Source organism: Sturnira hondurensis, unplaced genomic scaffold (genome assembly GCF_014824575.4).
Source record: "Sturnira hondurensis isolate 20B ecotype Veracruz unplaced genomic scaffold, ASM1482457v3 Scaffold0016535, whole genome shotgun sequence".
Classification (NCBI taxonomy): Eukaryota; Metazoa; Chordata; class Mammalia; order Chiroptera; family Phyllostomidae; genus Sturnira; species Sturnira hondurensis.
Window position 1 is genome coordinate 395,267 of NW_028089166.1, and position 13,428 is coordinate 408,694.

Sequence of the window (13,428 nt, forward strand, 5' to 3'; positions counted from 1 at the left end):
CAGAAGTTATAGAGACCAGAGTGAATATGTGGGGCGGAATTATCTTTCAATGTCTATACTCAAATAATACACTCTTACAGAATCAATTATATTAAAGATACAGAATTTAGATTTACTAATTTCTTTATAAATTTCACTGGAAGTGAGATAAAATTGAAGGTTCTTATGTGAGAAAGGAATAAAATCACATTCTTTTTTCTGAGAAGATGGGTGGTGTGGGTGGGAGGAGAGGGAGAGAGGGAGAGAGTGTGTGTGCCTGTGTGTGTGTTGGCTGTTGGAAATATATGTAACTCCAAGGCCCTCTAGGTTGTATACTTTCTTAACACCTCCAGAACGACCAAAGACCCCTTGAAAAGTCATTGGGTGTTCCAGTTTTAAATTGTACTTTGCTGCCAACTTTGGTCAAGAGGGGCTGATTTCACCTAGATTGTAAGGCTTTTAAAGTAAAGAGTGGCAGATGAGATTGGAGGCGAGCATCTTTTAACCCAGCACCTCTCCAACATTAACATGTTCGTGAATCACCTGGGGATCTTATTAAAGTGCACATTCTGATCCAGTGTGTTTGGGTGGTACCCGAGACTTTACACTTCTAACAAGTCCCAGGTGATACTTACCATGTTGGTTTTTGGACCACCCCTGCCAGTCAGTTCTATCTTAACTTCCTTCTTTCCGCTCCTCCCCCATTACACCTTGAATATAGGTAGTAATTTACTATGTATGAATAATAGAATTGGCATTGTCAATACATATTTACATTTCATTAGGTAACCTTTGTAGATACAGGCTTAACCTGTTCTTAGCTGTCTTGAAAGATTCAAGGCCATTAAAGAATGGGCTCAAATGCTCAGGAGACATCCAGAAATTTCTAACTCAGAGGAATTTTTTAAATAGGTTTATTGATATTTAGAAATAGAGGGGGAGAGAAAGAAAGGGATTGGTTGCCTACCATATGTGCTCTGACCAGGGATCAAACCCCCAATCTAGCTATATGCCCTGACTGGGAATCAAACTCCCAGTCTTTGGTGTACGGAATGATTCCCCAACCAACTGAGCCACACTGGCCAGGGCCTAAGAGGAATCTTTTGTGAAACTGTACCATTAGCACAGTCTTGACAGATACCTACAGGTAATGAAGCCATTTCTGATGTCTTGACAGAGAAAAAGTTTTCATTTAAGAAGGCCCAATGGTCATAAACAGTTTATTCTAAGAGTTTCATTACGAGGATCTTTTCTGCTCCATTGTTTGTATGTATGCGTGACTCTGGTTTTAGTATTTTAAGATTTCCTGTATATTTTTATGTCCTAGTTCATTTCAGTCCTACTTGTAGATCTACTGTACAAGTTATCAACTTGAATTAAAATTTAGTGCTGCTTTGAGTAACTTAAAGCTAAACATCATTTCAGTGGTTGGCACATACCCAGGAAAACTCAGCTACTGTTTCATTCTACTTTCATGATATAGGAACAAACTGCTCTCTAGTGGAAAAAAAAAAAAGCCATAACTTATCCTTGAAAAGAATCACAAAGACTGATAAAGTACTATCTTTTTTGTTATTATCTATATTAAATAATTTTAATTAAGAATGGACAATTCACAACTATTAATAACTGTAGTTAAGGAGAATTTTCTAAATGTTATTTTTTATTTTTTATATTTCAAGGAAGTAAATTTAAATTTAGAAAGTTTTAATTTTATAATTCTCATGAAATACTTTAAAATGTAGGTAATTGTAAGTGATTCTTTTAATCAGAATTGCCTAAAACATTGCACAGGGTATATTAAGTTGCTATTTCATGACATAATTGATTCCAAAAATTTTTTTATTTATCTCTTCTTGTAAGAGTATTGGGTCGTAAGCTGATATTCTAAAAAATGTGTTTCTATTATAAAATAACACCCGAGAGGGGAATTAGATATATGAACTATATTTTGTTATATTTTAATAGATGTAAGTGTCCTAGTTCCATGTGCAAAAATGGAATTTTATAGTAATCAAGGATAATAACTGTTTGTGACTTTTGTTACTGTACATTCTCACTCTGCACCTGCCTTTTCACTGATGGCAAAAAAGAAAACTGGATCTAAAGACTTTTAAAATATAATAGGCTCAATTCATTGATTTGGGCCGGGGATTCCAAGGTTTACTGTTTACTTCATAGTCCAATGTACACATATCATCTAGGCCTTTTTCTATTTCCTTACCTCTCCTGGTTCTGAGAGGCCACAGATAGCATGAAAACAGGGTGAGCCCTATATGAAGGTCTGTCCAGAAAGCATCCAGTCCTGTCGTAGGAAAAATGGAGACATTTACTGAAGAAGACACAAAAAAACGTTGTCCATAGGACAATGATGCCTCAGTCAACTTCATAGTAGGCACCTTGGGACCTCACACAGTTCTCCCAATTGCCATCAGCTGCCCCATCGTATTTTCTTGAATCTTATTTATGGTCTGAAATCTCTTCCCTTTCAAAAGTGATTTTAGTTTGGGGAGAAGGGAGAATTCACAAGGCACCAAATCTGGGCTATAGGGGGGCTGAGTCACCTGGCTGGTTTGATGTTTCACCAAAAAACTCCACAGGAAAAGCGATGCACAATAAAACTGCTCAGTCATAATAAAACTGTCAATCACGAGTTGCCTTTAGCTGCGAATCATCCAAATAGTTTCCATAGAGGAATGTTGAAGCTTAACACAAAGTTGGATGCACATTCATTGCTTTACTCGTTCAGTCATTTTGAAGAGACAGTGACACAGTACACACACTCACTCAAGGGCATCTACCACCCCCACTGGCTAGTACAGTGAAGTCATCATTGTTCACATACTCACATTCCAGTCTACTGTCCTTGGCTGCCAGGTTACATTAACATTACACAAACCATTCTCATTATATTAACAATGGTTGGACTTTTTTTGGACATCATAGACCTCATATACGGTGACGGACAGGTATTAGTGTTTAGAAAGAAGGCTCCATTTGAGCGCATGGTTGGCATAATGATTAAATCCTCTTCTCTATATATGGAACATAATGTTGACTCTTGGGATGGCATGTTAGATGGGGGTAGTCACTCATCTGGACCCACTGTGGCTTCCTGGTCCACATGATTTTTCCTTTCAGTCTTTTGAAGATCGCTTGCCTTTTGGAGGTTACTGTGGCTAAAACACAAGGTTGTCTACAGCTGGCATGAGAGATCTCTTGGCAGAGATGACTGCTTTCTTCTTTACTCACCTTCTGAATCTTCCACTCAGACACGTGGAATTACCCACCTTCTGAGTCTTCAGAACTCGCCCACTTGAACATGTAGGAAACCTATGGTTCTTCTCCATGTCTGCAACCACCTCCCCAAAATGGGAAATCATAGAAGTAAGAAAGTGAGAGTTCAGCACTGTTCTTTTGTTTCCCCCATCCCTAGTTCATTGCTCTTCCCCTGAGTTTTTCCCCTTCTCTCTTAGGGTGAGAGTGAGGTCCATGGAGCAGAATAGCATATTTCACTCCTATTCTTAATACTGTACCTTGCCCAGGTGGTCTGGTGAGGTCCACTTCTCTCAGTTTGGGAGGTGGAGTTGGGCAGGAGGTAAAACCCGGGACTGCAAATGTTCTCCACACTCTCCCCATTTCAAATTTCATCCTTATACTTAAGTCGTGGCTTTTTAACATAATCAGAAAGGATTCTTTTCTTGGTACTTGATTTAGTAATTGTTGTGGTCAACTACCACAGAACAATGTACCTCGTGTTACTGTGCTACATCTTGTTGTGTAACACCAGCATGTTCTTGTGGTTCAGCTATTTAGTTTGGAGGCCTTGACCACCCCCCAGCTCAACCCCTTCCCAGCTCTGTAACCTGGGGGAAGTTTGCAACTTCTCTCAGCCTCATTTTAATCGTCTGTAAGTGAAATGATATGTAGACAGCAAATTTAGACATTTTCTGTTCCAGAAAAGAAATATTAAAAAAAGAAATGATATTAGTATTCTGAAAAGTATATTTTATCGCCTTCTTTAAACACTTCCATGCCAGCAGTCCTGGCAGCCCAAGTCCTGTAATTATTGTGCAGCGACCCCGTGGTTGAAATTCTTGACAATTAGGGGTCCTTAGAATCCTTTAAATAACTGGCAGGATATTGCAAATTTCCTCAGTTTTCAAATGTTAATTAATGATTCAGTAATCTTTGAAATTAAGATTTGAGTACTTATAGTATACTTGTTGTAGAAGGGAGTATGAAATACAGTGTATACTATAAAGTGGACACTACTAGGCACTGGACCATTCCTCATGAGTTCTCTCTCTCGTGCAGAGAATGAAAAGAGGATGTAAGTGAGCATTCAGGGAACTGACACACTCCTTTCCCTGTGGTTACCATGTGTTGTCATTAATGCCTGCTGATGAGTAGTCAAGGAAGACCATTTAATATTAGAAGCAAAGCCCTAGAGTAAAATTAATTTTCACAGTTATGATACATCTAATAAATTCAACTTTAAAAAAAATTTCATTTGCGTATCCTCAATTTTACTTCTAGCTTAAGAAACTGAGTCTTTTGAACTAGATATATGTCTTTTACTAATTAAACCACTAAAGATAATTAAGACTTTTGAAACTAATAGTCGTATTTTGGGGGGAAAAGCATTTTTTCACTTGCGTTGATTATTGTTTTAAAGTCTTTTCATCTAGTGAGTTCCTAGGTTCCTTTTTTGGTCTTTATCTACCTCATGAATTTGAATGTCCATAAAGATGAATATAATTGGTAGCTATACTTTCTGTGTTAAACATATATGGGGTGATTTTTCTTCAAAGTAAATTATGTCTTTGTAGTATTAAGTTACTCTAATTTCCTACCTCCGTGCCTTTATTTTCCCTTGGAGAAAACCCTTCCAGGGCATGACCTAATGAATTCTGGTTCAAATTTCCAAATGAATCTGAACCAAAGTGATTCTATAATTTGGTGAAGGAAACCTTCATTAAATGCCCAGCGAGGGAACTTTTAGTCTTTCATACCAGACCAAAGTACTTTTCTTGACATATTGAAATTGAACTTCAACATTTATGAGATTATAAATCGTAACGGCACTTTATAACATGTCATGAGTCCAGTAGAGCCTCAGGTCAAGGGTTTTTACTTTCTCTGTAACCCCATTAAAAATAGCAGTGTTTCTAATTATATTTTCTTTAAAAATTAGAAAAATATGTCCTCCTCTCCAGAGAGATGTTATCTTCAGTTATTCCTATAATTTATTATGATTGCATGGGTTCTGTCTTTATAGCTTGTATTTGGCTTGACCAAAGTGCAAATTCAATATTATAGGTATAACTACTTAGCCTTCTCTTTTGAAACTTGAAAGTGGTTTTATAATTGAGAGAGTTAATTTTTGTTTTTCCTCTATATTCCTGACTTCTGCCATCTTCGTATCTCAAAAGCTTCTTAACATTACAATTTCAAGAGAACGCTGCTTTAACTGCAGGACCCAAATCCGTTTACTACTGTGTTCACATTTAGTTGACCCTCTGAAGTTGAATTGATGTTTTCCTATAGCATTTCTTTTGTACCCTTCAAATATGGTCACCAGATTACAGCATATCCTGCAAGAGCAGGATATATCCTAGCTCTTATGATCTATCATTTTGGAAGGTTTTCTGAAGTAACGTGACATCATAGAGAAACATGCTATGTTGATAGCTAATTGGCTAGTGTTCTTCAGGACACTGTCATTTTATTTATTCTGCTAACTGGTTGGCTGAATAGAGGGTTTGCTATGAGTTATAAGAATAGATAATGCACAAACATATAAAATTCAGTGTGCATCTTACTTATAGAGGTCAACCGTGTGAATCATGGTATTTGTTGGTAATCAAGAGAAACTGACTCTAACAGTCTGAAGGCTGTTGGAACTACAGAATTCACTATGGGCTGGAATACATAGCTTGAATTATACATAGCTTGAATACATAGCTTGGCTACCTAGTAAGAAACAAGGTAGCCCTCGGGATCAAGAAGCAGGATATCCAGTGGAAATTCTCTACAGGAAGGGTCTAGCCAGGGCATAGCCCTATCACTTCCACCGTTGTCAGTGAACTCTAGTCTTCCCTTCATCCTTCTGTCACTGGTTCAGAAATGATAGTCTTTCAAGCAAGAACACCCAGTTAGCTGAGGCCATGTCACATGCCTTCCCTGTGGCCTCAGGACATGGAGAAGGAGACACTGGCCTTTTATTTATTTATTTTTCCCTGTAGGCTGTACGTAATGGAAGGTTCTCCTCCTAAATTGGAAAGTGGCTTTCCAGATAGATTGAGAATTTTTAAAAAAAGCAAAACTGCAAATATCTACTATTTTTATAAAACAAGCAACTCACTATTAATTTCTATTTACTTACTTTAAATCTTCACCAGAGGATATTTTTATTATTGATTTTAGAGAGGGAAGAAGGTGGAGAGATAAAGAAAAATTGATTGGTTGCCTCCCATATGCACCCCAACTAAGGATCAAACCCACAATCTACATATGTGTCCTGACCAGGAATTGAACCTGCAACCTTCTGGTGTATGGGACAGTACTCCAGCCAATTGAGCCACCTAGCCAGGGCTCGACAAGTTATTTTTTTTAAATAAATTTCTATTTCTGGGACATCATGAAGGTAAAGAATCCCAGCTCTATTAACATATTATCTGGGCTAGCTTAGAAAAGGAAAGGAGCATTTCTAATTCCTAATATATAACTTTAAAATACTAATATTGACTGAGTAAGATTGCATTGAGATACTATTTATAATGCCTGAAAGACAATGAAAAGTACATTTCATGCATTCATTTCTTTCATGGTCTATTCCTGCTCAGGCAACTTATTCTTTGATTGGTATGATTGTAATTTTTAAAAAGTTAATATAACTTTGCTGCATGATGATTCTGTTCACTTATCTGCAATTTTAAAATAAATGATAGCTTCATTTTTTTTCCTTTATAACAGACAGGCCAGCCTCAATGAAGCAGCTGAGAAGTATTACGACCTGGCAGCCAAGCTGAGGCCTGATGTAAGTACTTTCCTGATGAGAAGCATTGCTCTCAGGGACAGACTCCCAGCATGTGATATTTTAGACTAAAAGCCTCTTAATACTATATTTTTTCTCTCTGATCCTTCGTTCTGAATACGCACTAAATGGCTACTTCAGCAATAAAATCTGCCCATCTCAAGCTTCTTTCTCTTCCCAGAGGTGCACATTTCTATTCTCTGTCTCATGTAAATCATCACATTTTTATCATCAGGTTTTAGCATTTCTAAATACTTTGTATTTGGAAGACTGCAACGTTAAAATTGGTTTTTTGAAAGTTTATTTGCTGTGGTGTTAAATATCTAAGGAGTTTCTAACCTCTTAAGTATTTTTTGAGCTTACATGTAGTCAAACCTTGAGCCATGAGCCTTTTTCATATTCCACAGTCCTCATTTCTAATAACTTTACTTTTCTACTTTATCAAGTATGTTTTTATTAGAATTTTTCCCTGGGTAGTCACACTTCCATAAAGTAAGATGGATATAAATTAGATCATTACTACTGAAATGGAGGAACCATTTCTGAGAAAATAAGAATGGGTTTTGTATCGGCCTTCTAAGCACTTTTTATTCACAGCACGTCACTGAATTCCAGTACATTACGTTTATTCTCATACACACTGATGCTCTGCATCACTCTCCAACACGGAAACCTCTACCCTGCTCTCTGGATCTACACCATCTATTGAGAAATGTAATTTTGTAATGAAAGTGCATGTGTGATGTGACTACAAATGATGGAATCAGTCCAATTTCTTTACACTAACTCATCTGTTGGGCCAATAAACATCTATAGAGCGCCTGCTTCGTGATAGGATACAGAGAATTCATACCCTAAAAGACCACACAATGTAGTAGAGAAGACTGAACGTAATCAGCTAATTGAAATACAGTGTGGCGATTCCTACAGAGGGGAATATACAGCTCTGTGGGAGCGTAAGAGGAGGACTGATGCTTGGTGAAGGCAACCCACACAGGAAGTAGCTTTTTTTCAGGGGATTCAACCACATGTAACCTTAGCCCTGAATCTAAATGCCCTTAGTTTCATTAATAGTGAGGTACTCTTAAGACCTGGTGAACTGTTTGTAACAGAAGAAAATAATTTAATATTTGTAATGGCAGGAATAATACCAGCTAAAATTCATTGAGCACTAACATGTGCCAAGCATTGTGCTAAGTACTTTGTATGAATTTCCTCGTTCATTTCTTGGAGCAACCCACAGGTAGTTAGTTCCTTGGTCTCGATTCTGCTGAAGCTCAGAGAAATTTACCCAGTGTCACACCTAGTAAGTGGAATCATATTGGAACCTAGGTTGCTTTATGCATAAGAGAAAGCTTGATGGGAAAATGCACTTATATTTAGAGAGGAAACGCAAGCTGGTAGTCCAGGAAACCAAAATAAGAATGGTCTTCATTTAGTAACCAGTGAAGACCTATTAAGTGCCAAGCACTATTCCTGGTTCTGGATGCACAGCAGTGAACAAAATTGACAAGAGCCCCTGCCAGTTGGGAGCTTAGCGTCTACACTAAGGATACGGTGCAGAGGCAGATAAGTGTGTGGCATGTCAGACAGTGATAAGTACTTTGGAGAAAAACGGAGTGGGAAAAGGGAGTTAGGAGGTATGCAGAATGCCCGGGCTGGGCATCTTTGTGTAGCATTGACCAATATAATGCTTGTAATGTACATAATACATGATGATGTTAAGTTTAACCTTTATTCATTATGTCACTTGAGTATTACTTTTATATTTGTTAAGTGGTTGATCAAAAGGACTTCTTCAGCAGATTATAATGGATTAGTGAGAGAAGAGCTCTGAGCTATTTGACCTGGCCTAAAAAATGAGAAAGCCACTGAGGAACCACAAGACTTAAGCCTGACTCACGAGATTGTTTATTTTAAATGACTAGCCAAATCATAAAATCAATATTTAATCTCCAACTCAAAGCCATTTTTTCTGAAACCCCCAAAAGTTTGTTCATAAATATGGTATAGACTGCTTTTGAAAAATGTAATTATTCAAATGAAACCTCCCTTATCTAGTAATAATAAATTAAGTATTTTATGGACTTGGATAGAATACAAAGTTCATATTTAACAGTAAGTAAATGATGTTACAATTGATGGATCTACAGGTGTGGTATTTTCTTCTTTTTTTTTTTTAAGAATGGTGCTGCCCTGGCTGGTGTAGCTCAGTGGATTGAGCTCAGGCCTGCAAACCAGAGGACTGCGGTTCAATTCCCAGTCAGGGCACATGCCTGGGTTGCAGGCCAGTTCCCAGCAGGGGACGCATGAGAGGCAACCATACATTGATATTTCTCTCCTTCCCTTCCTCTCTTTCTTTTTTAAATTTTTTAATATATATATTTTATTGATTATACCATTACAGTTGTTCTATTCCACCCCTTCATTCCCCTCCACCCTGCACACCCCCTCCCCCACCATTCTCCCCCCACCTTAGTTTATAACCAAGTGTCTCAAGTTCTTTAGATTCTATATTTCCCCTACTATTCTTGCCCTCCCTCCTATCTATTTTCTACCTACTGTCTATGCTATTTTCTGTACCTTCTCCCCCCTTCTCCTCCTCCCCCTCCCCTGTTGCTAACCCTCCATGTGTTCTTCATTTCTATGGTTCTGCTCCTGATCTAGCTGTCCTCTTGGTTTGCTTTTGTTTTAGGTGTGGTTGTTGATAATTGTGAGTTTGCTGTCCTTTCACTGTTCGTATTTTTCATCTTCTTTTTCTTATATAAGTCCCTTTAACATTTCATATAATAAGGGCTTGGTGATGTTGAACTCCTTCAACTCCTTCAACTCCTTCAACTCCTTATCTGGGAAGCACTTTATCTGTCCTTCCATTCTAAATGAAAGCTTTGCTGGATAAAGCAATCTTGGCTGTAGGTCTTTGGACTTCATGACTTGGAATACTTCTTTCCAGCCCCTTCTTGCCTGTAAGGTCTCTTTTGAGAAATCTGCTGATAGTCTTATGGGAACTCCTTTGTAGGTGACTGTCCCCTTATCTCTTGCTGCTTTTAGGATTCTCTCCTTCATTTTAGTCTTGGCTAATGTAATTATGATGTGCTTTGGTGTGTTCCTTCTTGGGTACTACTTCTTTGGGACTCTCTGAGCTTCCTGGATTTCCTGGAAGTCTATTTCCTTTGCCAGACTGGGGAAGTTCTCCTTTATTATTTGGTCAAAAATGTTTTCCACTCGTGGCTGTTTCTTTTCCCCTTCTGGTACCCCTATAATTCGGATGTTGGAACATTTAAAGATGTCCTGGAGGTTCCTAAGCCTCTCCTCGTTTTTTTGAATTCTCATTTCTTCATTCCTTTCTGGTTGGATGTTTTGTTCTTCCTTCTGGTCCACTCCCTTGATTTGAGTCTCAGTTTCCTTTCCATCACTATTGGTTTCCTGTGCATTTCCCTTCATTTCAATTAGTTTAGCCTTCATATGTTCCTCTAATTTGTGACTATAATCAACCAGTTCTGTGAGCATCCTGATGACCAGTGTTTTGAACTGTGCATCTGAGAGGCTGGCTATTTCCTGGTTGCTTAGAGTTATCGGCTCTGGGGCTTTGAGTTCTTCTTGAGCCATCTTTTGGCCTGTTCGTGCCTGTTAGGTATCAGGATCGGAGCCCTAGGTGTTCACCAGAGCAGGGCAACTCAGTCGCTGGGTTGTGATGCTGTACGTGGGGGTGGGGTCAAAGAGGAGCATTGGTGGTCCCGTATGCCGCCTCCTGCGGCTGCAGCTGCCACCAGCATCAGGGCCCCTCGTTTCCTCCCACTGCACGGAATGTGCCACCGTACCGCCATCAGCCCTCTGCCACTGGGTTTGCCCGCTGGGGCCTGCGTGGTCCGTCTCACTGTGCGAGAATGTGCCACCTCGGTCACTGTGTCCCGAACTCTGACTGGGTCCATGCCTGGGTCGGGGGATCTTTCCTTCTGGACCCTGCTCTGCTGCTGGCTCCGCCCCTCTTACCATCCCAGTTGAAGGGTTCGTTGTAGTCGGACTTCAGTATAATTCAATTTTCTGTTCTTTGGCTGTGTCTTTGTTCTCCAAACCTTTGTTGTATTCAAACTTGGTTCTGGGAGAAGGCATAGTGTTTCCACCTATGCCTCCATCTTGGTGGAAGTCCTCCTTCCTTCCCTTCCTCTCTAAAGATAAATAAATTTTAAAAACAAGAATGGTGCTTTGGTTTTCTGTGTGGAATCTAAGTAGGTAGATGCCAAGAGGACAGAACTGATAAAATACAGAAAGATTTTACTCTGAACTGAAGAGATCTGCTTAAATAATAGCCCATGTAATGATTTATTAGCAATTAGCATCTGATCTAAATTAAACATCCATCTGATGTTTCTCTTGCTCATAGCTGTTTATTCACTTTCTCATAAAAGCATTGTCATTTCTATGCTTTAACTTAATAAATTTTAATTGCCTGCTTATTTGGGAACACAGCTAAACAGATCTCAGTTCCCACTCCATATTTAAATAGTTTCACTATCTTTTCTTTTTTGTTTTCTACATGATAATCTCGTCTCACTCTTATTTTGCATAAAGCTTATCTAAATGTCCAACTACAACAATTGGTTGTATGTGGGGAAATTGTGTACTCAAAATTTCTCTATTCTGCTTCTCTACTCTGCTAAATCTCAGAGAAATTTGAGTACAAATTTGTGTACTCTGGGCATGAGTACAGGGCATCACCAGCCAGGGCAGCACCATTCTTAAAAAAAAAAAAAGAAAGAAAATACCACACGTGTAGATCCATCAATTGTAACATCATTTACTTACTGTTAAATATGAACTTTGTATTCTTGGTCTCTATTCTGCTGAAGCTCAGAGAAATTTGAGTACATGTTTGTGTACTCTGGGCATGTGTTAGCAGCTCTGCTGTCTGGTTGTGACTGCACACAGGGAAATGTGTGACCACCGTCCCCATGCACACCATTTGTCATCACATTTACTAGGTCTGTCCATGGGAAAGACCCCTCTCTGAGGAAAGTACTTATTTCAGTTCTTCAGCATGTCCCATAATGAACTTTATTTTTTCTACTCTACAAAAGCCATATTTTTAAATAAAATTTACTTAAATTATCTATTGACCTTGTGGATTATTTTATATATCAATACAAAGAATTCCAGTAATCAAATCCTGAAATAATAAAAAAGTCTAAATTAGCAGGAATATAATTTTAAGTTTTAGAGTCTGATATTGTCTCTTTATTGAAGATATTCAGTACATTGCCATTTAACTGAAGCTCAAAATCAGAGAAATAGATTTATTATCAAAACAATACCGTTAAAAATGTTAGTCCTATGTGTTGGATTTGCTCTAAACTTGAGCCTGATATTATATGTAAATACATTTCTATGTGGGAAAACTCTTCACTAAAATAGCCATTTTGTTTTTCTACTTTTAGTTCATTTTTTAAAGAAAATTTATTTTTCTATGGAGGTTGCTTTAAAAACACAATACTGTCCTCTGTCTTCCCTCCCACTTATGCACATTAGAAAATGCTGACTCTTGAGGACTGGAGGGAGCATTTAAATGAAATGGTTTTGTTCTTCCTGTGGGAATTAAGCCAAATTCTACATTAACTTGAGGATTTTTAAATATAAAGAATGGGGAATTTGCATAGTACAAAGTCACTCACTTTTACTTCACTTTTAATAAACTCTAGAGTTAGAAGGGAGTAATGACTAATGATCATGTTTGTATGGCTTATATTTTTCTAGCTGTAATTGTTTTCATCTAAATTCATTCAACTTACTTTTTAATGAAGTTCCAGCTTTGTATAAGACTATGTTAAATGCAGTAAGATTTCAAAGTAATGAAAAATTAACCCTGTGGGGAAGGAGTGGAGAAGAAAACTAATGGGTCCAAATGCTCACACTCTAGGGCAGTAAATAAGGAATTTGTACCGATTATAAACTAGGTACCAGAAAAATGCACAAGAGAGGAATTACTTTCAGTTGGATTGATTCTTAAAAGCATAGAATCTTATGCATAGGTGGGAAGCTTAGAGAACCTTGAAATAATAGGACCTTCATAGGTGAAGATTTTAGCAGGAGAAGGAGAAAAGAAAGAATTCCAGAAGGTTGAGGCGCCTACATGGATGGAACACTGGGCTCAGAAAGGATGAACTCTGCTGAAGAAGCAGTAAGCAGGTGTGGTTTCTGTTGCCAGCACTGGGAGGTAAAGAGGAAGTGGAAGGAAGGACCAAACTAGAAACTAAGATAAAACCAGATGAAAGGCATAGAATACCATACTAAGAATTAGGAGTTTGTATTCTAGAATTGTGTTAAACAGGATGACATAATGAAAGTGATCATTTAAGGTGGCTATTTATATGAGGTAATGAATACATTACATCATTGAATACATCAATGTATTC

At 38.0% G+C, this 13,428-nt stretch overlaps 1 protein-coding gene across 1 annotated transcript in view; it reads left to right on the top strand.

Moving 5' to 3' along the window:
- The window catches only part of TMTC2 (transmembrane O-mannosyltransferase targeting cadherins 2), a 406,489-nt gene that overhangs the window by 353,617 nt on the left and 39,444 nt on the right, over positions 1-13,428 (top strand). The window contains exon 11 of the mRNA XM_037066181.1: positions 6,958-7,021. Within this exon, the coding sequence (XP_036922076.1) occupies positions 6,958-7,021 (64 nt within the window). The remainder of the gene's footprint in view (positions 1-6,957; positions 7,022-13,428) is intronic.